Source organism: Ceratotherium simum, chromosome 33, assembly GCF_057802395.1.
Source record: "Ceratotherium simum simum isolate JZ-2026a chromosome 33, ASM5780239v1, whole genome shotgun sequence".
NCBI classification, from domain to species: domain Eukaryota; kingdom Metazoa; phylum Chordata; class Mammalia; order Perissodactyla; family Rhinocerotidae; genus Ceratotherium; species Ceratotherium simum.
Genome location: NC_141932.1, coordinates 4,454,109 through 4,478,183, shown reverse-complemented (window position 1 = coordinate 4,478,183; position 24,075 = coordinate 4,454,109). Strand labels below are relative to the sequence as shown.

The 24,075-nt window shown below is 41.3% G+C and overlaps 1 protein-coding gene and 1 pseudogene across 1 annotated transcript; both read left to right on the top strand.

Moving 5' to 3' along the window:
- The window catches only part of LOC101394591 (ret finger protein-like 4A pseudogene), a 102,217-nt pseudogene that overhangs the window by 319 nt on the left and 77,823 nt on the right, over positions 1–24,075 (top strand).
- LOC147912708 (vomeronasal type-1 receptor 4-like) lies at positions 8,484–9,412 on the top strand. Its single transcript, XM_087422302.1, is given in 2 exon segments — positions 8,484–9,345; positions 9,348–9,412. Coding segments are annotated over 2 exon segments (927 nt in total).

Below are 24,075 nucleotides of genomic sequence, written 5' to 3'. Positions count from 1 at the left end.
AGGGACATGGAAAAAGCAACTTTTCAAAAGCTCTCCATTAAATAAGGGCATTTCCTTAATTCTAACACCTGAAGTTTTTATTCTGTCAAAGCAAAAGTTATTCTCACTTGTAAGTATAGATTACCATCTGTAGGTTTTAAGGAAATATAATATTTCATTCATGCCCTAGACCTGTGCTATCCAATATTTCCAACAGTGACTAGTAGCTATTGATCACTTGAAACTTGGTTACTAAAACAAGTAGAAATCAGATTTTGGATATGCTGGATTAAATAAAATATATCATTAAAATCCATTATACCTGATTCTTATTACTACTTTTTTAAATGTTTTTGTAAGAAAATTTAAAATACAAGGGGGCTCACATTGTGATTCTTAGGGTAACAATGGCCTAGAACAATGATTCTCAAATTTACATGTATCTAAATTCCTTGAGAATCTTGTTTAAATGAAGATTCTGAGTCATTGCACTGGGCTGGGCTGTGAATCAGGATTTCTGACAAGAGCTCTGGTGGTGCTGAGGCTGCTAGTTCATGGGCCACACTTTGAGTAGCAAGAACTTGCACCCATGAATCTGACCAACTCTGATGGTGAGGCTCAGGAATCTGCAAAGTTTAATAACATGTATACATGGGAGAAACCTAGGAAAACTGATTACTTGCTGAAATGCCAAAGCCACCATCTTAAATAACATCTTCGGCTAAAGACAAAGAAAAATGTTGGGGGTTGCGGTTTTGGAATGCAAAGAGGAAGCAGGCAACTCACATGGAGACGGAAAAGCAAGTATTTGGTGAGCAAATGTTTGCCTTTGAAAGACAATGTGACATGGGGAGGACATTGACCCAATGGGCCTGGCTGGGGTTCCTCCCTGTCTACAACACCGAGTTCATATTACACTATAGTTATTTATGGGGATAGCTCCTTCCTGGAACAGGTGTTCTATCTGAAATTCTTTTAGACAGTTAGGGTGAAGGTAAAGTTTGTTTCTGAGTGTTTTATTCTTAAGAAAAATGAAGCCGAAGAGACACTTTTGAGGTGGCAGGTTCTGATCCCCCACAGTGTGAAAATGTTTGGAACGGTTTTGAAAAAGTGAAAGAGCATGAAGGAAAATGCCCAATGGGAAATATGGTGAAAGGAACCCCTGAGGCTCTTTGGAGCACCCTTTCCACTCCCATTACAACTTTTCTTCTAAACTTATTCTCCCACAGGGAACATAGAAAACTTTCTCTGCCTTCTGCTCAGCTGCTCATGGAGATCTTCTCAATAATTGCCAAGAGTTGTCACTAATCACCAAGGTGATTGAGGGTAATTTGCACAGGGGGTAAGATTTGCTCCTCAGTAGAGACACACCAGACTCTCCATGCAGACAGTGTCACCCATACTGCAGGTGACATGATAATGGCACCTCTGTGGGGAGAGCAGGTCCAGGAACCCTGTCTCTATAACTGTGGCCCATCCTGATTGACACTTTCCTGCACAGAGCTCTGGAGCAAAGATCGGCCAGGTGAGTGCTTCCTTTTGTTCAGTTTCAGGGCAGAGAACAGGAGGGGAGGAGTCTCCAGCAGGAGAGGAAGTCAGAGCTGTGGTTGTGCACTAACATTGGGCAGGACAGGTGCTGACCCTTCCTTGTCCAGAGCTGCCCACTCACACCCTGGCTGGGCAGGTAGAAGGTGGGAATGTGTTGGGTTGTGTTTCAGAGAGGGACTAGTGTCGTGGAGTTTGCTGCAAATCCCTGTGCCCGAGTCTCTGACAATGAGAGAAAGAGGGACAGTTCCTCTTGGAATCTGTGCCGAGCCTCGTAAGTCCAGAGCCACTGAGCTCCTCAACCATGTACACAAGAGTCTACTCATTTTCTCAGACCTAACAGATTTGGGTTGGGTGAGAATATAGGAGGACAAATTGATGTGCAGAGTTTAGGTTATGACTTAAAAATCCTGAAACTTGAAAGAAGACTCAATGGCAGACACACACGCACATACAAAGAGAAATACACAGAGAGAAATAGTCTGCCCTCTAATGACATATACATTTTTCCTTTTTCAAATCCCGCTTCCGTACGGTGGAGTGGTCTCATTAATTTTGGTGTCACTCTTCTGTGTGTTATTTGTATTGTGTGTGTAAGTGTGTCTCTGTTTTTCTCTCTCTCTAATTAAATGGGAAACACTCCTCTGTCCTTCCTTAACCTGAGGCAGCAGAAGAGAGAAAAAAGACTATGTAGTGAGATGAAGTGCCGTTGATTTTGAAGTCTGCCACAATTGTGAATATTGGAGAATAAGCAATGTTAACTGCTGTTTAAAATTGGAATTAGGAATTAGAACAATACCCTCTGTAGGAATTCAACAGTCCATTTTATGTTTGGAATTATGGTGGACTGTACTTTGGGCCACGCTGTGGTCTGAATTCTTGTGTCTCCCCAAAGGGTATATGTTGAAATTGTAAGCCCCAATGATGATAGTATAAAAATGTAGGCTTTTGGGAGATGCAGAAGACATGATATAAAGCCCTCATAAATGGGATTAGTGTGTTACAAACAGGCTTCACAGAGATCCCTAGCCCCTTCCACCATATGGTGACACAGCAAGAAGGCACCAGCTATGAACCAGGAAGGGGGCACTCACCAGAAGGTGACTATGCTGCAGCCTTGATCTTGACTTCCAGCTTCTGGAAGGGTGAGCAATAAATTTCTGCTGTTTAGAAGCCACCCAGTTTGTGTCATTTGTTTTTATAGCAGCCAGGATAGTCTAAGACAGGCCAATATTGAAAAAGATTACAAAAGTGTAGTGATGGCTAAGATCAAGACACCATCAAAGGCAATTTCTGAGAAAGGTTTAGTGATTCTACACTGGAAGCAAAGTCCTTCCACCTTCCCCAGCTCTCACTGTATCCCTCCATCCAGATCCTATTCCTGACTTCTTTTGTCTATTGCTCTGGGCACACAATGAGCTCTGCTAGGTGGACTTTCTCCTTCTCTCCTAGGAGGTCTACAAACCAGCTCTGATTCTGTGCTCACTAGTGATGAGTGACACACTCCTCTGCTGACTCAGCATGAGAATTAACTCTCGCAAAGAAATAAAAGGGATCCAAATTGGAAAGGAAAAAGTGAAACTGGCACTATTTGCAGATGACATGATTTTATATAGAGAAAACCCTAAAGAATCCACCAGAAAACTTTTAGAAGTAATAAACGAATACGGTAAAGTTGCAGGATACAAAATCAACATACAAAAATCAGTTGCATTTCTATACACTAACAATGAAGTAGCAGCAAGAGAAATTAAGAATACAATCCCATTTACAATTGCAACAAAAAGAATAAAATACCTAGGAATAAACTTAAACAAAGAGGTGAAAGATCTGTACACCGAAAACTATAAAACATTGCTAAAAGAAATTGAAGAAGACACAAAGAAATGGAAAGATATTCTGTGCTCTTGGATTGGAAGAATTAACATAGTTAAGATGTCCATACTTCCTAAAGCCATCTATAGATTCAATGCAATCCCGATCAAAGTTCCAACATTTTTCACAGAAATAGAACAAAGAATCCTAAAATTTATATGGAACAACAAAAGACCCCGAATAGCTAAAGGAATCCTGAGAAAAAAGAACAAAGCTGGAGGTATCACACTCCCTGATTTCAAAATATACTACAAAGCTATAGTAACCAAAACAGCATGGTACTGGCACAAAAACAGACACACAGATCAGTGGAATAGAATCAAAATCCCAGAAATAAACCCACACATCTATGGACAGCTAATCTTCGACAAAGGAGCCAAGAACATACAATGGAGAAAAGAATGTCTCTTCAACAAATGGTGTTGGGAAAACTGGATAGCCATATGCAAAAAAATGAAAATAGACCCTTACCTTACACCATACACAAAAATTAACTCAAAATGGATTAAAGACTTGAATGTAAGACCTGAAACTGCGAAACTTCTAGAAGAAAACGTAGGCAGTACGCTCTTCGACATCGATCTTAGCAACGTATTTTCAAGCACCATGTCTGACTGGGCAAGAGGAACAATAGAAAAAATAAACAAATGGGACTACATCAAATTAAAAAGCTTCTGCACAGCAAAGGAAACCATCAACAAAACGAAAAGACAACCTAACAATTGGGAGAAGATATTTGCAAACCATACATCTGATAAGGGGTTAATCTCTAAAATATATAAAGAACTCATGCATCTCAACAAGAAAAAAACTAACAACCCAATTAAAAAATGGGCAAAAGACCTGAACAGACATTTCTCCAAAGAAGATATGCAGGTGGCCAACAGACACATGAAAAGATGTTCAAAATCATTAACTATCAAGGAAATGCAAATCAAAACCACAATGAGGTATCACCTCACACTTGTCAGAATGGCTATAATTAACAAGACAGGAAACAACATGTGTTGGAGAGGATGTGGAGAGAAGGGAACTCTCATACACTGCTGGTGGGAGTGCAAACTGGTGCAGCCACTATGGAAAACAGTATGGAGATTCCTCAAAAAATCAAGGATAGAACTACCATATTATCCAGCTGTTCCACTGCTGGGTATTTATCCAAAGAACTGGAAAACACCAATGCATAAAGATACATGCACCCCTGTGTTCATTGCAGCGTTATTCACAATAACCAAGACTTGGAAGCAACCTAAGTGCCCAACAAGGGACAAATGGGTAAAGAAGCTGTGGTATATATACACAATGGAATACTACTCAGCCATAAGAAACGATGAAATCCAGCCATTTGTGACAACATGGATGGACATTGAGGGTATTATGCAAAGAGAAATAAGTCAGAGGGAGAAGGTCAAATACCGTATGATTTCCTTCATTAAGTAGTAGATAATAACAACAATAAACAAACACATAGGGACAGAGATTGGATTGGTGGTTACCAGAGGGGAAGGGGGGAGGGAGGAGGGTGAAAGGGATAATTTGGCACATGTGTGTGGTGATGGGTTGTAATTAGTATTTGGGTGATGAACATGATGTAATCTATGCAGAAATAGAAGTACAATGATGTACACCTGAAATTTTTACAATGTTATAAACCAATGTTACTGCAATAAACAAACAAACAAACAAAAAAAAAGAATTAACTCTCGCTGCTTCCCCTGTGTTGAATGCATTCTCAATCACAACAGTTACAAAACCCCAGAAGGTTGGAGGAAGCTGGTGGGGCCAAAAGTGCTCAGGCATGAGAGAGACACAACAGCCTCTCAGTTGTGTTCAGTGAAAGCAGAGCTGTGTCACCAGAAGAGTGGTTGGAAAATAGGGCTTCAGGGTCTCTTTTTTTTTTTTCAAGAATGGTTTACACTGGTTGTCCAAGTACATGGAAAATGACACGCCCTTGGTGGTCCCTCCATGACCCTGGGTGAAGAGAGTTTCCTAAGGTCCATCAGGCACGGGGATGTGCATTCCTCTGAAAGCACAGGGCACCTTCTGTGGTTTGGTTTCTGACCAAACTTTTGGTGTTTGGTGTTTGGTGTTTCCCCAGGTGTGACCGTGTGGGGATAGTGGTCATGGTCTATGACAGGCATGTCTGTCCTTCTGCATTTTGCCTGGTTATTGTCGGTATAAGGGAGGCACCTCAGCTGTGGGGCTGATCTCTGTGTGCCCCATAGAATGTACAACCAGCAGGTCTGACCACATCACCCACCTCAGTAAACCCTCAGCCCCATATGAAGGAGGCCATGGGCCATGTTTGTGGGAGGAACAGCACAAGGGGATGAGGGGACCTGCATGCACTAGGAGCCACTGAAGGTGTGATTTAGGGAGCACTGGTGGGGTTCCATGGAATTCATATGAGGATCTCTTGGGCATGAGAGTCATGTCAGCTCTTTTACCAACAACCAAGTTTCCGTGGGATTCACTGGGGCTAGAGTAAAACTAAACACACAGGAGAACCATGGACTTGTACAGGTAATGTAACTCAAAGGAGAGATCTGAATATTTACGATTTCTGATTAGAGTCTCGTATAGAACAAGTTTACCAAAGGAACTGCAGGGAGGGATTGCTATGTGGAATTGATGAAGCATAGGGTGGGACATATATATAAGCTTACATAATCAAATATATGTACAAAAGCACCATTGCTATTGTTACCTTGAACAAACTTATCTCTGAGATTAAGAATAAGAAAAATAAATATTATTTTATCCTCATTTATTCCTTCTCTGAAGCTCTTCCTTTCTTTATTATATATTTATATTTGAGTTTCTGATCTATATCATTTTCTTTTCTCTAAGGAGCTTCTTTTAACATTGAGTGCCAGGCAGGTCTACTGGTAACAGATTCTCTCAGTTATCCTTCGTCTGGCAAAGTCTTTATTTCTCCTACACTTTTACAGGATAATTTCACAGGGTGCAGAATTCTAGGTTGGTGTGTTTTTTCTATCAAGACTTTACTTCACTCTACTCTCATCTTTCTTATATGGTTTCTGAGAAGTTGGAAGTGATTCTTCACTTTGTTTGTCCATGAGTAAAGTTGGGATTTTTCCTCTGACTTCTTTCAGCGTTTTTCCTTTATATTTGATTATATGTAGTTTGAAAATGGCATGTTGAAGCATTGTTTTTTTGTTTTTTTCCATTTTTTTGCATTATGCTGCTGGGTGTTCTCTGAGCTTCCAGGATCTGTGGTTTGGTGTCTGAAATTAATTTTGGGAAATTCTCAATCATTGTCGTTTTGTGTATTTCTTCTCCCGTTTTTCTGTCTCTTCTTCTGTTATTCTCATTACACACGTGTTATACATTTTGTAGATGCTCCATTGTCCCTGCCTGCTGTGTTCTGTTTTTTCAGTCCTTTTTCTGTTTGCTCTTCAGTTTTGGGGGGTTTCTAGAAATTAAGATATTCTCAATCTCAGATTTTCATTCCTCAGCCATGTCTAATCTGCTAACAAGTCCATCAAAAGCATTCTTAATTTCTGTTACAGTGTTTTTGATCTCTAACATGTGCTTTTGGTTCTTCCATAGGATCTCTGTCTCTTTGCTCACATTGCCCATCTGTTCTTGCATGCTGTCTACTTTATCCGTTAGAGCCCTAAGCATATTAATTACAGTTGATTTAAATTCCTTGTCTGATATTTCCAGCATCCCTTCTGATGCTTGCTCTATCTCTTCAAATTGTGTTTTTTGATTTTTAGTATATATCATAGTTTTTTATAGATAGCTGGACATGATGTACTGGGTGAAAGGAATTGCTGTCAATAGACCTTTAGTGATGTGGTGGTGAGATGTGGGGATCGGGGAGCATTCTCCAGTCCTAGGACTAGGGCTCAGTCTTTTAGTGAACCTGTGCCTCTGGACTTCAAATCTTGCAAGTGTTTCTCAGATTTTTCTCCCCTCCTCAGGTGGGACAGGATGACTAGTGTGGGCTGGAGATGGTGTTTCCCTTCCCCAGGTCAGTTGGGCTCTGACAATACCCCAGCAGGGTAGGCTTCAGTTAACCCATTTCTCCTGATGACAGACCTTGTTCAGAAGAACACAGGGCTCTGGTGTGTTTCAGAATGGTTTCTTGTCCCCTCCCCCTGCCACAAGCACAAGGGGATTTTTCTCTAATATTTACTGAGAGATGCTGGTTGAGCTCCTGAAGATAAAACTCACAAAATTGTAAAGATCCCCTATAACTTGGTCTGCCCAAAGTCTCTAACTCTCAGACTTCTCCACACTGACGTCCAGCTGTCCATTGATGATAGGGCAGGTTTTCCCACCTCAGACCTTGTTCCTGTGTGATTTCTGCTCATGAGTCTCTGCTCTAGCAAGCCTGGATTTCCTCTATTCACCTGTCCCTCTCTCCAGTCTCAGAGGCAGTGATGTACCCTGTGTCTGAACCTCTTTTATGGATCCAAGAATTTTCAGTCTATTCATTATTTTCTTGTTAGAATAGAGAGGTGACTTCCAAGCTCCTTACCTGAAAAACTTGAAGTCCATAACTGCTTTTTTAGCTCTGTAACTCTGATAAATTATGAGTCCTCCATTGTGGACAACTGATTCTCTTGAAATTCTCTTAAAATTAGTTAGACAATCTTATAATCTCAACAGTATTTTTGCATTTCCCATTTCATCTTAAGTTAATACTTTCTTATAATAGGAAGAATGGCCATAAATTTTAAACGGGGTAGAGTACTTTCTTGTCTTTGTCTCCTGTTACTTACTCATATACTCAGTACATATTATTCAACACCTCTTTGGTGTCAATTGTATTGTTGAACAAGGCAGACATGGTTCCTAAGTTCATGGACCTTACATTCTGGTGGAGAATCAGAATATAAAAGCAAATAGAAATAAATACAAAATAATAATGGTGAAAAATAAAACTGGTATCAGGTGTGTGTTTTCCAGGTTGAGCCTCTCCAGTGGAATATGACAGCATATCCTTTGAGGAGAAGAAAGAGCGAGAATCCTTTTCCAATGTTGATTGTTTAAGAAGATTATTGATGTCATCACCAGCATATCTACCTTTTGCTCCAGGCCACGCTGAAGCCATGTCCCTGTCTTTTCAGAAAGATGTCCTAAGGACTGTAGGGAAAGTGGCTGTGAAAACCACCTTTCTTTTACAGATTGGGGTTGGGGTTCTGGCCAATGTCATTTTCTTCTTCCATAATGTCTCTCCAATCTTGCTTGGCCACAGGCAGAGGTCCACACATATAATTCTCGCCCACATGGCTGTGGCCAATCTCTGGGTTCTTCTCTCCTCTGGGATTCCCCACACGATGGCAGCTTTTCTTTTGAGGAGCCCCTTGTCCAGTCTTGGGTGTAAATTTGCATATTACATACAAAGAGTGGCTCGCAGCACCACTGTGTGCTCCACCTGTGTCTCAAGCACCTATCAGTTCTTCACACTCATCCCTGGGAGAGTGGACTGGATGATGCTCAGAAGAAGAGCTCCCAAAGTCGTTGGTCCTTCCTGTTGCATCTGCTGGATGTTAAGTTTCTCAATGAGCATCTATATTCCTGTGAAAATCACTGGTCCAAAGGATGGAGGAAATGATACTGACTCCAAAAGGGAGTGGTTCTGTTCATCCTCAAGTCCCGGTGCAAGAATTGTCATCCTGTGGTCATGTCCTGATGCCAAATTTATTTGCCTCATGATCTGGTCCAGTGGCTCCATGGTGCTTCTCCTGCACAGTCACCACCAGAGAGTGCAGCATGTTCACACCTCCAATGGCCACCACAAATGTCTCCCAGAGACCAGAGCCGCCCACACCATCCTGATGCTGGTGGCCACTTTTGTCATCTTCTACGTGTTGAATTCCGGTTTTACTCTGTGCATCACTGCCTTTTTAGAACCTCGTATGTGGTTGATGCAGATCACTCATATTTTTACTTCATGTTTCCTCACTTTATCCCCTTACTGCTGATTCTTAGGGATCCTAGAGCTCCTAGTTTCTGCTCTTTTTGTGTGTGTGTGTGAGGAAGATTGGCCCTGAGCTAACATCTACCAATCCTCCTCTTTTTCCTGAGGAAGACTGGCCCTGAGCTAACATCCACGCCCATCTTCCTCTTCTTTATATGGAATGCTGCCACAGCATGGCTTGACAAGCGGTGCATCGGTGCACGCCCGGGATCCGAACCGGCGAACCCCGTGCCGCCAAGTGGAGTGTGCGCATTTAACCGTTTGTGCCACCAGCCTGGCCCCGTAGTTTCTGCTCTTAAATAGTTAGAAATCACAGTTGAAGTGCAACTTCAATAATACCCGTAATTGCTCTATTCAGTAACGACTTACTATCATTTTTTTTATTAAGGTATAATTGAAAGTAATATTAGTTTCAGGTGTATGACATAATGATTTGATATTTGTATATATTGCAAAATGATCACCACAATAAGTCTGGTTAGCATCCATCACCATACATAGTTACAATTTTTTTTTCTTGTGATGCGGTCTTTTAAATTTTATTTTCTGTGTAACTTTCAAATATGCAAAACATATTTGAAAATGGAATATTCACTGTACTCTCCATATTATACCTGCCATCCCCATGACTTATTTATGTTTAACTGAAAGTTTGTACCTTTTGATGTTTGTACTCAGTACCAACATTTTACATAAAATCCTATGAACTTAGAAGGTCAATTTGATACTGATGCTGCACTGGAATATCTGAAAGTCAATCCATCAAATTATCAGCACAAACATTGAGGAATCCATTTTACCCCTTGACCCGTGAAGCTGTCTGAAATAAATTTCATTCTTCAAGAGTGTTTGAAGTGTTTCCACAAATTTTATCTCAATGTGGAGATAGCTAATACCTGACATACATTGGCACATAATCCAATATTGGTCTAGATAAATGTTACTGCAGAGTGGATGGAGATTTTATTTCATAGATGAAGATAAGAAACCTGGTAGATGGAGAATGTGTTGTTTTATACTATTTTATATCTTTATTACACTCATATTTCTCCAATATGCTGTAGTGTTGCAGGGAAAATCAATGTTGTCCAATGGGTTGCTTCCTCTGGGTTTTCTTTACATGGTGGACCCTCAGTAAATTTGATTGATGGGATGGACGACATCATATTAAAGAGGGTGCAGAGCTGCCATCTTGGTATTTGTCACTTGAATGTTTAGTTTTCATCACTGAAGCACAGAAGCTGGGGACTTTGTTTTCTCTCTGTCCTATGTGCTTTTCTCACTCTTTGTTTTTCCTTTCGCCTTCTTTTGGAACAGTCTGGCATTTTTAATATTCCATATTTAAAGTTAACATTGTTAAGGTATAACTTCTTTTTAGCAGTTGTTGCAGCCATTATAAAATGGATTTCCAAAGTATTATATTCTAGTTCTAAGTACTGTTGACCTTTCCACAGAATATGTAGGAAGCTTACATTAGTATGATTCCGTATATCTTATAATGCTTTATGCTGTTATTTTTATAAATTTATATTCTACATATATTATTATATGCAATTAATGCTATTCTTTTGTTGTCATGAGCTGGTTGTCTCTTATGAGAATAAGAAATGAAAAGATAGATTATGCATGGATCTACATGACTGCCATTTCTGCTGCTTATAATATTTTTGTATTTGTGTTTTCTTCTGGTATAATTTCCCTTCATTGTGAAAAACTTTCTTCAACTTTTAAGACTGTAAGTTTGCTATGGATGACTCATTTTAGTGTTTATCTAAAAATATCTGAATTTTACTTTCAGTTTTTTTGTACTAAAGTGTACAAAATTATCTTTATTTGAAAAAAGGTAATAAAATGTGATCAATAATAAAATATATTTAGCAATATACAACCTTATTTTAAAAACTAAGGAATTTAATGCCTATGAATTATCTTTATTTTTAAAATAATTGGTTTGAAATAATTTCAAATATACCTTATTTCGTCCCTTATCCAGATACCGCAATTGGTAACATTTTACCACATTTGATTTATCAACTAAATTCTCTGTATTTTATCCTATTACCCCTAGTCTTTTTCCTTCTCAACCACTTGAGAGTGACGTGCGTACATGGTGCCCACCATCCTAAACTCACTAGTGTGATTTTTCCTACAACAAAGACCCAACACCCTCCTTCAGAACAACCATACTACCCTTTCATTTAGAAATATAGATAAAACCTACTCTCTATCCACAATTCCTGCTCAAATTTTCCAACTGATCTAAAACATCTCTTTTCTGTTTGTGGATCCCAACCTGGAACACGTATTGCATTGAGTCAGGCCTCTTCCTCTGCTCCAATTTCAAACTGTTCCTCTGTCATTTCTTCTCTTTCATATCCTCAACCTATAGAATAGGTTCTATAGAATGACCCTCCCCTGGGTCTCTCTGATGTTTCCTCATGACCAGACTCAGTTTACCCTTCCTTGGCAGAAGGATCTTGAACTCACTATCTCAAAGTCACTACTTCTACCTACTCGTGTTCATTTCAGCATTATTCACAATAAGCAAGGCATGAAAACAACCTCAGTGTTCATCAGTGGATGAATGGATAAAGAAAATGTGTATACATACAATGGAATATTATTCATCCATTAAAAAAAGGAAGTCCCGCCTTTAGAAACAACATGTTTACTACACTAACTGAAATAAGTCAAACATGGGCTGGCCCCGTGGCTTAGCGGTTAAGTGCGCGTGCTCCGCTGCCAGCGGCCCAGGTTCGGATCCCGGGCGCGCACCGACGCACCACTTCTCCGGCCATGCTGAGGCCACGTCCCACATACAGCAACTAGAAGGATGTGCAGCTATGACATACAACTATCTACTGGGGCTTTGGGGGGGAAAAAATAAATAAAATCTTTAAAAAAAAAAAAGAAATAAGTCAAACAGAGAAAGACAAATACTGTGTAATCTTACTTATATGCGGAATCTAAAAAAGTCTATCCCGTAAAACAGAGAGTGGAAGAGTGGTGTTAAGGACCTGGGGGGTGGGGAAAATGGGAAGGTGTTGATTAAAGTGCAGTAACTTCCTAGGATAAAGTGAATAAGTTGTGGGGATCTAATATATACCATGGTGACTATAATTAACAATACTGTATTGTATACTTGAAAGTCATTGAGAGAGTGGATCTTGAATAGTTTCACCACCCACACACACACACACACACACACACACAAAGATAATTATTTGAGAGGATGTAGGTGTTCACCTTTTGTGGTAATCATTTCACAATAAGTACATGTATGAAATCACCATGTTGTACACCTTAAACTTAAATATGTCATATTTCAATAATATTTCAATAAGGCTGGATGAAAAAGTAAAATAAGAAACCATGCTGTGCTCTTCTTTGGTGCTTCACACCAGGGGACATACTTGTCTACATGTCCCAACGGTGGTGATGTTCACCATGATGGCCTGGTCACCTTGGCTTAAAGAAAGGTATACAATTAATACGGATTATGTGCGCTCACCTGCATGTGTAATGCACTAAATCAAACTGTCAGATTAGACCTACCAGACTCCCAGCCCAGGTTCACTGGATGCACCAAGTCCTCCTCACTCTCTCTCCCTTCCCTGTGCCTCTTACAATGGGTCATAGAGTCAGTGGTGGCCACGTTGGGTGGGAAAACAAAGCATATGTTTGGCACATATCCCAATCCACAATATGAACTGTGAAATTTGCCTTGCTTCGTGAAGACTTGCATTTGGGATGGTAAAATCTGATCTAGATAATTTGTTCTTGACAATCCTCCTCAGAGTGTCAGACACAATGCAGCATCTTCTATTTAGCCAAGTCATGAGGGAGCTTATTGAAGTTATTGGTTGTTTATCCACAGAGCTCCTTTCTGAGGCTCAAGTTGGCTCCATGCTTGAGGTCACGTTAGGGCAAGCAGCCTGGGCCCTGACCTGTAGGGCATATCTACTTGGAGATGGAGGCATCCACAAAGCTATTCATATCCATGAATCACTCTTCATTTGAACACTACCCCATGCAAGTCCTGGGGCCATGTTGTGGCCAAAAGTCATTCCCGGCTGGTGCTCACATCCACTTCTCAGTACTGGTGAACTGAGGGGAGCCCAGTACACATAACACAAGCTGAGACTTTCAGCATCTCTTTGATATGCTCACATCTCACCATCCTCAGGTCATCATAAATGATATGAGTGTTGACTGCATCATGTCCGAGGTCATATCCAGTGCAGAAGGAAAGGAAGTATTTTCAGAAATGGGCAGACCACATGGACCAAACAGTCTTGTTTCCTTTTAGCTGGTTAATGACTGCTCTTTCTTCAGAATTCCACAGAATTCTTTCCTGAATTCTCCAAATAGGACTAAATTCATGACCTATGTTAACACAGATGCTGTTTTACTGTAGTTAACTAGCTAATTAGTAAATACTTTTGAATGAAGGAAGGAAGGAATACAGAACATATGAAGCAGAATAATTTTTAAAATATTGAACTTTGTTTTTCCCTCTGTATTGCCTAAACATCCTTTCCCAAATCAACCTCTTTTCCACAAACTGGAACTACAGAGATTTTTTTGTTTCCCCACAAGTCTAAGAAAAAAGACAAGATTACGTCAGGTATGTCATGAGAAAATCAAGAACAGACTCACAGGTTGCTACCCCAGTCTGCAAGGAATGCCCTTCAGCTTTGGTATGGGGAGGAGAACATTTGAGGCTGCTGTTTCCTGAAAATCTTTCACCTTAACAACATAAAGAGTTAATGTGCCCCAATTACATACTTTTCCTATTGCAGACCAGTGAGCACACAGATATAAAGGTGACTTTGTCGAATCCTAAAGGCATTTGAAAAGCAAGTTGGAATAAAAGACTAAAATCATCATTGGTCCTGAGCTGAGGTGGAAGAAGGGTCCAGATCCATGAGGGCGCTCAGTCCGCCTGCTGGGCCTGCCTGGCTGGAACGCCCATCCAGAGCAGAGCTGAGAAACTTAAGACATCAGAGAGCACACGATTTCCCATCTTTCTCATCAACAGAAGGTAGAAATAGAATAGTGAACACATAAGTAATTTTGAATTTTTTAAGACACATTGAGAATAGGAAAATGAGTGGCTGGCCCGGTGGCATAGTTGTTAAATTCACAGGCTCCGCTTTGGCGGCCCAGGGTTCACAGGTTCAGATCCCAGGCGTGGACCTAGGCACTGCTTATCAAGCCACGCTGTGGCAGGTGTCCCACATATAACGTAGAGGAAGGTAGGCATGGATGTTAGCCCAGGGCCAATCTTCCTCAGCAAAAAGAGGAGGATTGGCAATGGATGTTAGCTAAGGGCTAACCTTTCTCACTAAAAAAAAAAAAAAAAAAAAAAGAAAATGAAAAAGGTGAAATAAATTTAAATAACATATTTTACTTAAGCCAATGTATCCAAAATATTATCATTTCTATGTGTATCAGCAGCCACATTTCAAATGTTCAATAGCCTCATGGAGCTAGTGGCTACCATATTGGATACCACAGTTATGGATCATTTCCATCACAGGAATTTGGATTGGACAGTGCCATCCAGAATACCCCAGGCTGTAATATGATTTTTGAAAATCATGAAATAATCTACTTCTTCAACTGGGTATTAAAATTTAAATATATGCTCACCCTCCTAAAAGACACAGTCAGTCTGTGAAGATTGCATATGCATAGTTGCTATTCTGTCAGTAAAAGTTTAATTATGAATGGCAAAATTCTCCATCTGGATATCTCCTAACCAGTTTTTGGAACTCTTGGAACACTTTTTGAAACCAGGTTATTTAGAACTCACGTCCCCTCCTTTGGGGTCCTCCTCTGCCTTCCGCATGCGTGCACAGTGAGTTTGGCTCCGGGGCATGGCTCGTATTGGAGAGTTCTTCTCCCCGGACATTATTCACACTCTGCCATGCCCTTTTAAGCCAATGTTATTTTGATTGAAATCTGGCTCAAAGTAGAATACTAAAACTTAAAAAGATATTATCTAGTTAACTGACATATATTATGTTGACTTACAGTGGTTCTAATTTGAAGAATGATTTTGTGCCCACCAGTGAACACTTGCCAATATCTGCAGACGTTTCTGGTTTTCACAACTTAGGGTAATGGGGATGATACTGGCATCTAGAGGGTAGAGACCACGAATGCCAAGAAACATCCTGCAACTCACAAGACAGCTCCCACGACAAAGACTCTTCCACCCCAAAATGTCAGTAGTGCAAAGGTCAGCAGACACCTCCTTAGACCATGTCTATTAGGTCTGAGTAGGGGAATTGAGGGTTTTTCATGGGGTCTTTAATCCTACAGTAAGGCACTAACATCTATCCAGAGGAAATATATGCCAAGATCCAGTTGCTGACAGAAGGCATCAAAATCTTCTCATATTTAGATCAAGAAAAGGAGCAAAAGCTGCTGAGAAAGTTTCTCTAAAGCCTCACTCACTTGGCAGGACCATTTATACCAAAGCCCTTTCCTCCATGATTTCAAAGATTATTTCCAGAAATTTGTTTACTTCCTGAGAAAATACTAGAAACTGTCCTAAAATTACCTGGAAGCAGGCGGGACAATAATCTTTCTTTTTAAAATTTTTTCCCCAAAAGTATAACAAAATTAAAAGACACACCAAATGTTTCAATCAATCATATCCTCTGCATTTTATCAAAGCCTAAAACTCATACGTTTAGATCTTAAAGAATCTATCATAGTTAAAGGAGAATGGGACTATTTAACATCGTTCAGTTGATTAAAGGTCCAGGACGAATGGTCCACAAATATATATAAAACAATATTAATGAAGTACAATGCCCAGAAATAATTTTATGTATCAATTATCTCCCTCAATTGAAAACAACATTAATAAGTATTGGACATAAGAAAAGCTTTGTGAGGGGCTGGCCCGGTGGCGCAAGTGGTTAAGTGCGCGTGCTCCGCTGTGGCAGCCCTGGATTCACTGGTTTGGATCCTGTGCATGCACTGATGCACTGCTTGGCAAGCTATGCTGTGGCGGCGTCCCATATAAAGTGGAGGAAGATGGGCACGGATGTTAGCCCAGGGCCGGTCTTCCTCAGAAAAAAAAAGAGGAGGATTGGCAGATGTTAGTACAGGGCTGATCTTCCTCACAAAAAAAAAAAAAAGCTTTGCGAGCTATGAAAACCACAAAAATGGGAATGTCTAACAATGGAATTAATTTTTCACCTGATATAAAATCTTGCATAAAAATATAACAATTAGAAATCCTTACTTTTTAAACAACATTCTTAAAATTATCTGTACATAATAAAACAGATTTAAAAGCCCAACTGGGGGCATTTGTTAAAACAAAGGAATTCGTGGTGATTCTTCAGTGACGTTACCATCACTATCTAAATGGTTCAAAAAATTATTTAGGCAAATTAGTAATCAAAATCCAAAAGTGTAGTGGAGTGAAATGGGGCTCATTCTGCTTGCCACAATCTGGTGCCAATCAATTGCAAATGAGCTGGTGGTTGAGAAAGGAAAGTTTATACAATTAGCTAGCAGAATCGGAAGATGGTGGACTACTGTCCTAAAGAACCATCTTACAATTATATGGAATCTTGAGGCAGTTATATAAGGGAAAGGATCAAGGGAGGGCGGGTTTAGGAATGTTGACCATCCGGTGTGAAGGACTTCCAGGCACCTCATTATCTCTGTCTTCTGTCGTTCATGATGTGTGCCAATGCAGAATTTTTCTTTCTGGAGGTCGTCATGTTCCTGGGGAACTCAGAGAACAAAGTTATTGTCTTATCACAGCTGGGAGATATATGTAAGCAAGAACTTACATAGAACTAGCAAATTATGTATTTTGCAAAAGTGAGAGGTGCTTAACCATCTAGTCTATGTGCAGGCTAGAATGTATTCTCAGAGATTAGTGAGTCAGGGTCATATATTGTTACAATATTGCTTCCTTTCCCTAAGATAGCTTCCTTCATGCTAACTTAAGATCTAGCTGTTACAAAAGGATTGGATTTTACTATTGACAGGTAATATTTTTTTGATTTTCTTTTCCCGAGAGGACCTTGTGCCAGAGATAAAGTGAAAGCAATTCAAGCTTTTCTTCAGAGTTTTCCTTAGAATTTCAGGCTTCTAAGTCCTTTCAAATGTAAAAATATTGTAAGAATGAGATTTTATTTAAGGATAAGACATTATTTAAGATCATTATGTTATTTGAGAAGAGTCACATAAAGCTACTGGAGACATACAATACATGTTAAATTACAGAAATTTGTACTTTCAGTAAAATCAGAGAGACATGGCGTCCTGACACCTGGAGGAGCTGAACGTCAAGATGACTCCACAGATTGAAGACATCATGACCTTGAACAGAGCCTGGAGGGAGAGCAGAGCAGCTCCAGTCACAGGAGCCTCGGGTTCCATGACACCCTGCAGGGGTGGAGGGAGAGAATCTGTCCCCACTAGATGGGATATTGAAATGTGGGGTCCCTCAAACATAGGAGACTCAAGGCACAGGACAGCCAATGACAGTGAGCAGGGAGAGTGCACCACTGCCCAGGGGAAGGCAGGCAGCTCTTCTGTATCCAAAGTTCCAGCTGGAATAAAATACTACAGGTAACCAAGACCCAAGGTCAGCCTCTCCAGTGGGCTGGGAAACCTAACTTGCTCTTTTATTTTCCTTAATGGAAGATTTCCTAACCCAAGATATTACCACAAATGCCTTTCCAGGCTGACAATATTTCAGGGGAACCCAATAGAGGCAGATCAAACCACAGGAGTTGGCTTTTTCCACCACAGGAGTCACCTGGTGTTCTCAAAGAGAACGTAAGCGCTGCCCATGATCAGCTCACAACAAACAAATGGAAAACTCAATATGAATCAATCCTTCATGAGCAAGAATCAGTGAAACCACAAACAGGAGAATACCTACTGCCAGAAATGTGAACACCTTCTAGAAGAACTTGTAAAATAAATTATTTTAAAGTTTATTAGAATAATAAGAAATAAAAATGCCATACAACTATATGTGTGCTGTTTCAATTAACCTTAATGAGACAAAAGGACTTGAGAGCTGGGAATGAGAATCTGCTTGGATGTGAAAGGACAGGAGTATCCAGCAAACAGCACAAAGGATGGCTGTGGAACGATTAAATGGAAGCCTATTTAACATAATCACCTAAGTCAAATCTCACTCCTTCCACCTCACACCAATCCCCACCATCTCCTAATTTTTTATTCCACTCCCTAGACTGTGTTCACCAATGAGTCATCTAAAACCATGAGAAACATTTTTGAACATGTTTTAAAAGAAATTTATCTCATTTTACATATGTTGTGACATAAAGGAAATGGTAATATTATAAAAATATATTTTATCTTTGATCCTGTAGCTAACCAAAACCAGGACCTTCACAGGCTGAATGATTGTCAGAGGACATTTTTGAGATTTATTTACCAACTTCTGAGCAAAGATCATCACATTTGTGGAGAAAACACTCTTGAAGAAGTGACTATGGTCTAGTGAGTGTGATATTAGGACAGACTTCCGAGAAGGTTTAATTGATTTTCTTCATCAAAATGGGAGGTTTTACTTTCATGATCAAAAACTACTTGAAATTGGTCTCATTCCTTTTATAAGGACTAACAGTGATGACAATTTGTTTTTTTTTAAATTTCAATCCTAAATTCAATTCTTATCATCAACAGACATAACATTCAGGATCTAAACTAGAGTGATAATATGGTGATGTTTTTTACATATTAGTTTAAAAATGACACTCTCAAGATCCAACTATCCTCTTTGTCTGTGTTAACCTCTCTATGACTGAGAAAAATCTCACTAATGTAGAAATTAAATCAATATCTGACTATGTTAGAGAGGTGGGATACAAGTGAGGTGGGAGGAGGGGCCCTGTCTAATAAAAGCCCCTGTAGGTGGATCTCACTCCAGAACTGAGTTGTCAGGACAAGCAGCTGGAGGCCAGAAGAGGACCTAGGGGAGGACAGGTGAGCTCAGCCTTATGGGAAGTGTTTTTCTTTTCAATTTCTACAAAAGGCAGATATAAGAAAGCGAGGTCTCAGACTTCGGTAAGTTATGAGGTCAGCAAGTGCTGTCTAAAGCTAACAGAATGCCAGGAACAGTGTGTGCACCTAGGGACACAGGGAGCACTTGCAGTGTCCATGCCACTCCCAATAACAACTTTCACTCTGAACTTCTTCTCCCACAGGGAACATAGAAAACTTTCTCTGCCTTCTGCTCAGCTGCTCATGGAGATCTTCTCAATAATCATCAAGAGTTTCCACTAATCACCAGAAGTGGCTGAAGGTGATTTGCACAGGGGATAAGATTTGCTCCTCATTGGAGATGCCCCAGATTCTCCATGCAGACAGCGTCACCCATACTGCAGGTGACATGATAATGGCACCTCTGCGGGGAGAGCAGGTCCAGGAACCCTGTCTCTATAACTATGGCCCATCCTGATTGACATTTCCCTGCACAGAGCTCTGGAGCAAAGACCAGCCAGGTGAGTGCTTCCTTTTGTTCAGTCTCAGGGCAGAGAACAGGAGGGAGGGGTCTCCAGCAGGAGAGGAAGTCAGAGCTGTGGTGGTGCACTAACATTGGGCAGGACAGGCGCTGATCCCGCCTTGTCCAGAGCTGCCCACTCATGCCCTGGCTGGGCAGGTGGAAGGTGGGAATGTGTTGGGGTGTGTTTCAGAGAGGGACTAGTGTCATGAAGTTCGCTGAAAATCCTTGTGCCCTGGAGTCCCTGACGAAGAGAGAAAGAGGGACAGTTCCCCTTGGAATCTGTGCCTAGCCTTGTAAGTCCAGAGCCACTAAGCTCCTCAACCATGTACACAGGAGTCTACCCATTTTCTCAGACCTAACAGACTGGGGTTCATTGTGAATATAGCAGGACAAATTGGCTTGCAGAATTTGGGCTGAGACTTAAAAATCCTGAAACATGAAATAAGATCCAGTGACAGAGAAACACCCATGTACAAACAGTGATACACAGAGAGAAAAAGTCTGCCCTCTAAGGACATACACATTTTTCCTTTTTCAAATCCCACTTCATTAGGATGCAGTCATCTCCATAATTTCTGCCAAGATATTGTGTGTCAGTCTTCTGTGTGTTGTTTGTGTTGTGAGTGTAAGTGATGCTCAGAATTTTATCTATTTGAGTGGAAAAACAGCCCTCTGTCCATCCTTAACCTGAGGCAGCAGGGGAGAGAAAAAAGAATTTGTAGTGACATGTAGTCCTGTTAATTTTCATGTCTGCCAAAACGGTGTGGATGTTGGAAAATAAGCATTGTACACATTTTGTGTGTGTGTGAGGCAGATCAGCCCTGAGCTAACATCTGCCAATCCTGCTCTTTTTTTACTGAGGAAGACTGGCCCTGGACTAACATCCATGCTCATCTTCCTCTACTTTATATGGGATGCCGCCACAGCATGGCTCGACAAGCGGTGAGTCGGTGCGCGCCCGGGATCCGAACCTGCGAACCCCGGGCCGCCGCAGCGGAGTGCGCGCACTTAACAGCTTGCGCCACCGGGCCGGCCCCCATTGTACACATTTTTTTATTGGAATTATGAATTAAAACAATACCCTCTGTGGTAATTCAATAGTGCATTTTACATTTGGAAGTACGATGGAATGTACATTGGGCCAAGCTATGATCAGAATGTCTGTGTCCCCACAAAATTCCTACTTCGAATCTGTAACCCCCAAAAACAATTAAAAGATGGGCCTTTAGGAGATGCTGAGGTCATGAGGGTGGAGCCCTCCTGAATGGGGTAAGTGTGTGTAAAACAGGATTCAAAGAGATCCCTTGCCCCTTTCCACCACTTGAGGACAGTGAGAAGGTTTTGGCCATAAACCAGGAAGGGGGTCCTCCCCGGAAAGTGACCATACTGCAGCCTTAATCCTGGACTTCCAGCCTCCAGAAATGTAAGCAATAAATTTCTTTTGTTAATAAGCCACGTCAGTGATATTTTTTATAGCAGCCAGGACAGGCTAAGACAGGCCAAAATTGAAAAAGACTCCGAAAAGTAGTAATGGCTGGGATCAAGATGCCATCAGAGGCAATTTCTGAGAGAAGGTTTAGTGATTCTACACGGGAAACAAAGTCCTTCCACCTTCCCCAACTCTCACTGTACCCTCCATCCAGGTCCTATTCCGACTCCTTTGTCGCCGTGGGCACACGATGAATTGTGTTAGCTGGTCTTTCTCCTTCTCTCCCAGGAGGTCTACAAACCAGCTCTGATCTCTGTGCTCACCTGTGATGAGTGACACACTCCTCTGCTGTTTTAGCATCAGAATTAATTCTGGCTCCTTCCCCTGTATTGTATGCATTTTCAGTCACAGCAGTTACAAAGCCCTAGAAGGTACGAGGAAGCCAGGGGAGCAACAAGTGCTTAGGCACGAGGCAGACACAACTGCCTCTCAGTTTTGTTTAGTGAAAGCAGAGCTGAGTCATCAGAAGACTGGTTGGAAAATAGGGCTTCTGGTCTCCTTTTTTCCCAAGGTTTTTCACCAGCTTGTCCAAATGCATGGAGAGTGACCTGTCCTGGGTGGTCCCTCCATGCCTGTTGGTGAAGAGAGGTTCCTGAGGGGTGACAGGCACTGGGATGTGCATTCCTGTGACAGCACAGAGCAGTTTCTGTGGTTTGGCTTCTGACTCTGGGTGTGGTGGTGCCCCCATGTTTGACTGTGTGGGGCTGGTGGTCATCCTCTCTGTGGGGGAAAGTGTGTCCTTGTGCATTCTGCCTGATGATTGTTGGTATAAGGGAGGCACCTCACCTGTGGGGTTGATCTCTGTGTGCCCCATGGAATGTACAACCTGTAGGTCTGACCATATCACCCACCTCAGTAAACCTTCAGCCCCATATGAAGGAGGCCATAGGCCATGTTTGTGGGAGGAGTGGTTCAAGGGGATGAGGGGACCTGCATGCACTAGGAGCCACTGAAGTTGTGATTTAGGGAGCACTGGGTGTGGTTCTAGGGGGGTCATATGAGAATGTATGAACTATGAGAATCATATCAGCTCTTTTGCCAATAAACAAGGTTCTCTGGGGCTAGCGTAAAGCTTAACAAACTGGAGAACCACGCCCTTATATGGGTAATTGTTACTCAAAGGAGAGATCAGAATAGTTACAATTTCTCATAGTGCCTGTCTCATAGTACAGGTTCATCAAAGTAAGTTTTTGCCTGTTCCCTCCTCAGGGAGGGATAGCTGTGTGAAATAGATGACGGAGAGGGTGGGACTTTCAAAGAGGACACTCGTGACATCATTTCAGCCCACAATGATATGTGGGCTCAGATGACAAAATATGTGAGGACCTGTTCCTACAAGCACATGCACGCACACAGTCATACACACACACAGGTGCAATCACACAAACACACATTGGCACCAGGTACACTTTTTCCATAATTTTATTGACTTTGGATATGGAACCATTAAAGTGAATATTGGTGAGCGAGTGTTTTGGACTCCAGGGACACATAGAAATAGAGGGAAGGGCACCATCCCCAGCTCCATCCATAGCAACATGTTTACTGTGGTTGGCGATGGTGAAGGTGTAGCAGTGGGTGATGCTCACAGGAGCTCACTGTGCCAGACGTGATAACAGACTGAGGATCTATCAGCTGATGATGAGATCACTTCTTTGTCCTCATGTAGCTTTCAATGTATTAGGAAGAGAGAAGATGAGGAGGAAGAAACAAACAAAAGGTATGAATTTCCTTTTCAGATGAAGGAAGGGAATGAAATCTGGTGAATGAGGGTGATTTAAGGTGTCTGTGAGCAGCTGACATTCAAGTGGAGCTGGGGTGTGAGAAGGAGCAAGCAGGTGAAGTGGTGGGAATTCCATGAAGAGAGAAGAATACGGATTCCTGTGTGAAGCAGAAATGTGTTTCTTATGCTTTCAATGGAAATAAAGTTAGGGTGGCTCATTTAGTGAGTAGAGAAAAAGTTGTATTTGTAACTTTGGACTTTGGTTTCCAATTCATATATCCATTCTGTACCTGACAATGGCTTCTGAATCCTATGATTTAATTAAGGATTATTTTGCCTACGAGGAATGCACATCTTATACTACAGTAAGTCAATATTTGCTTTGTATTCCACAAAACCCTCTTCTTCACTCACAAGGGCCTGATCAAACTTTATTTATTTATTTACTTATTGTGAGGAAGATCAGCCCTGAGCTAACATTCGATGCCAATCCTCCTCTTTTTATACTGAGGGAGACTGGCCCTGGGCTAACATCCGTGCCCATCTTCCTCTACTTTATATGGGACACCTGCCACAGCATGGCTTGACAAGCGGTGCGTTAGTGCGCGCCTGGGATCTGAACCAGCGAACCCTGGGCCGCTGCAGCGGAGCTCGCGCACTTAATCTCTTGAGCCACCGGGTCGGCCCCCAAACCTTATTTTAATAGGACGCCTACGTGGGCTGTGGGTTACTTTGAGCTGAGGGAACTAGACTGATGCTTATTCGTAAAATTCAGAAGGAAGCAAAGTGTCAGACAAACTGTGGGCACTCAGATGTAACAAAGAATAAAAACAATCTGTCTGAGCATACAGTCTAATGAGCAGGGTGTTTAATTTTTTGTGTGGACTGAGGGCAGGAGACTGCTCAGGAGAAGCTGTCCGGGACCTGACCTCAAAGTCTTGTGAGTTAAGGTCTGGGGAATTATTGAGATTTAGACTACGTTGCTC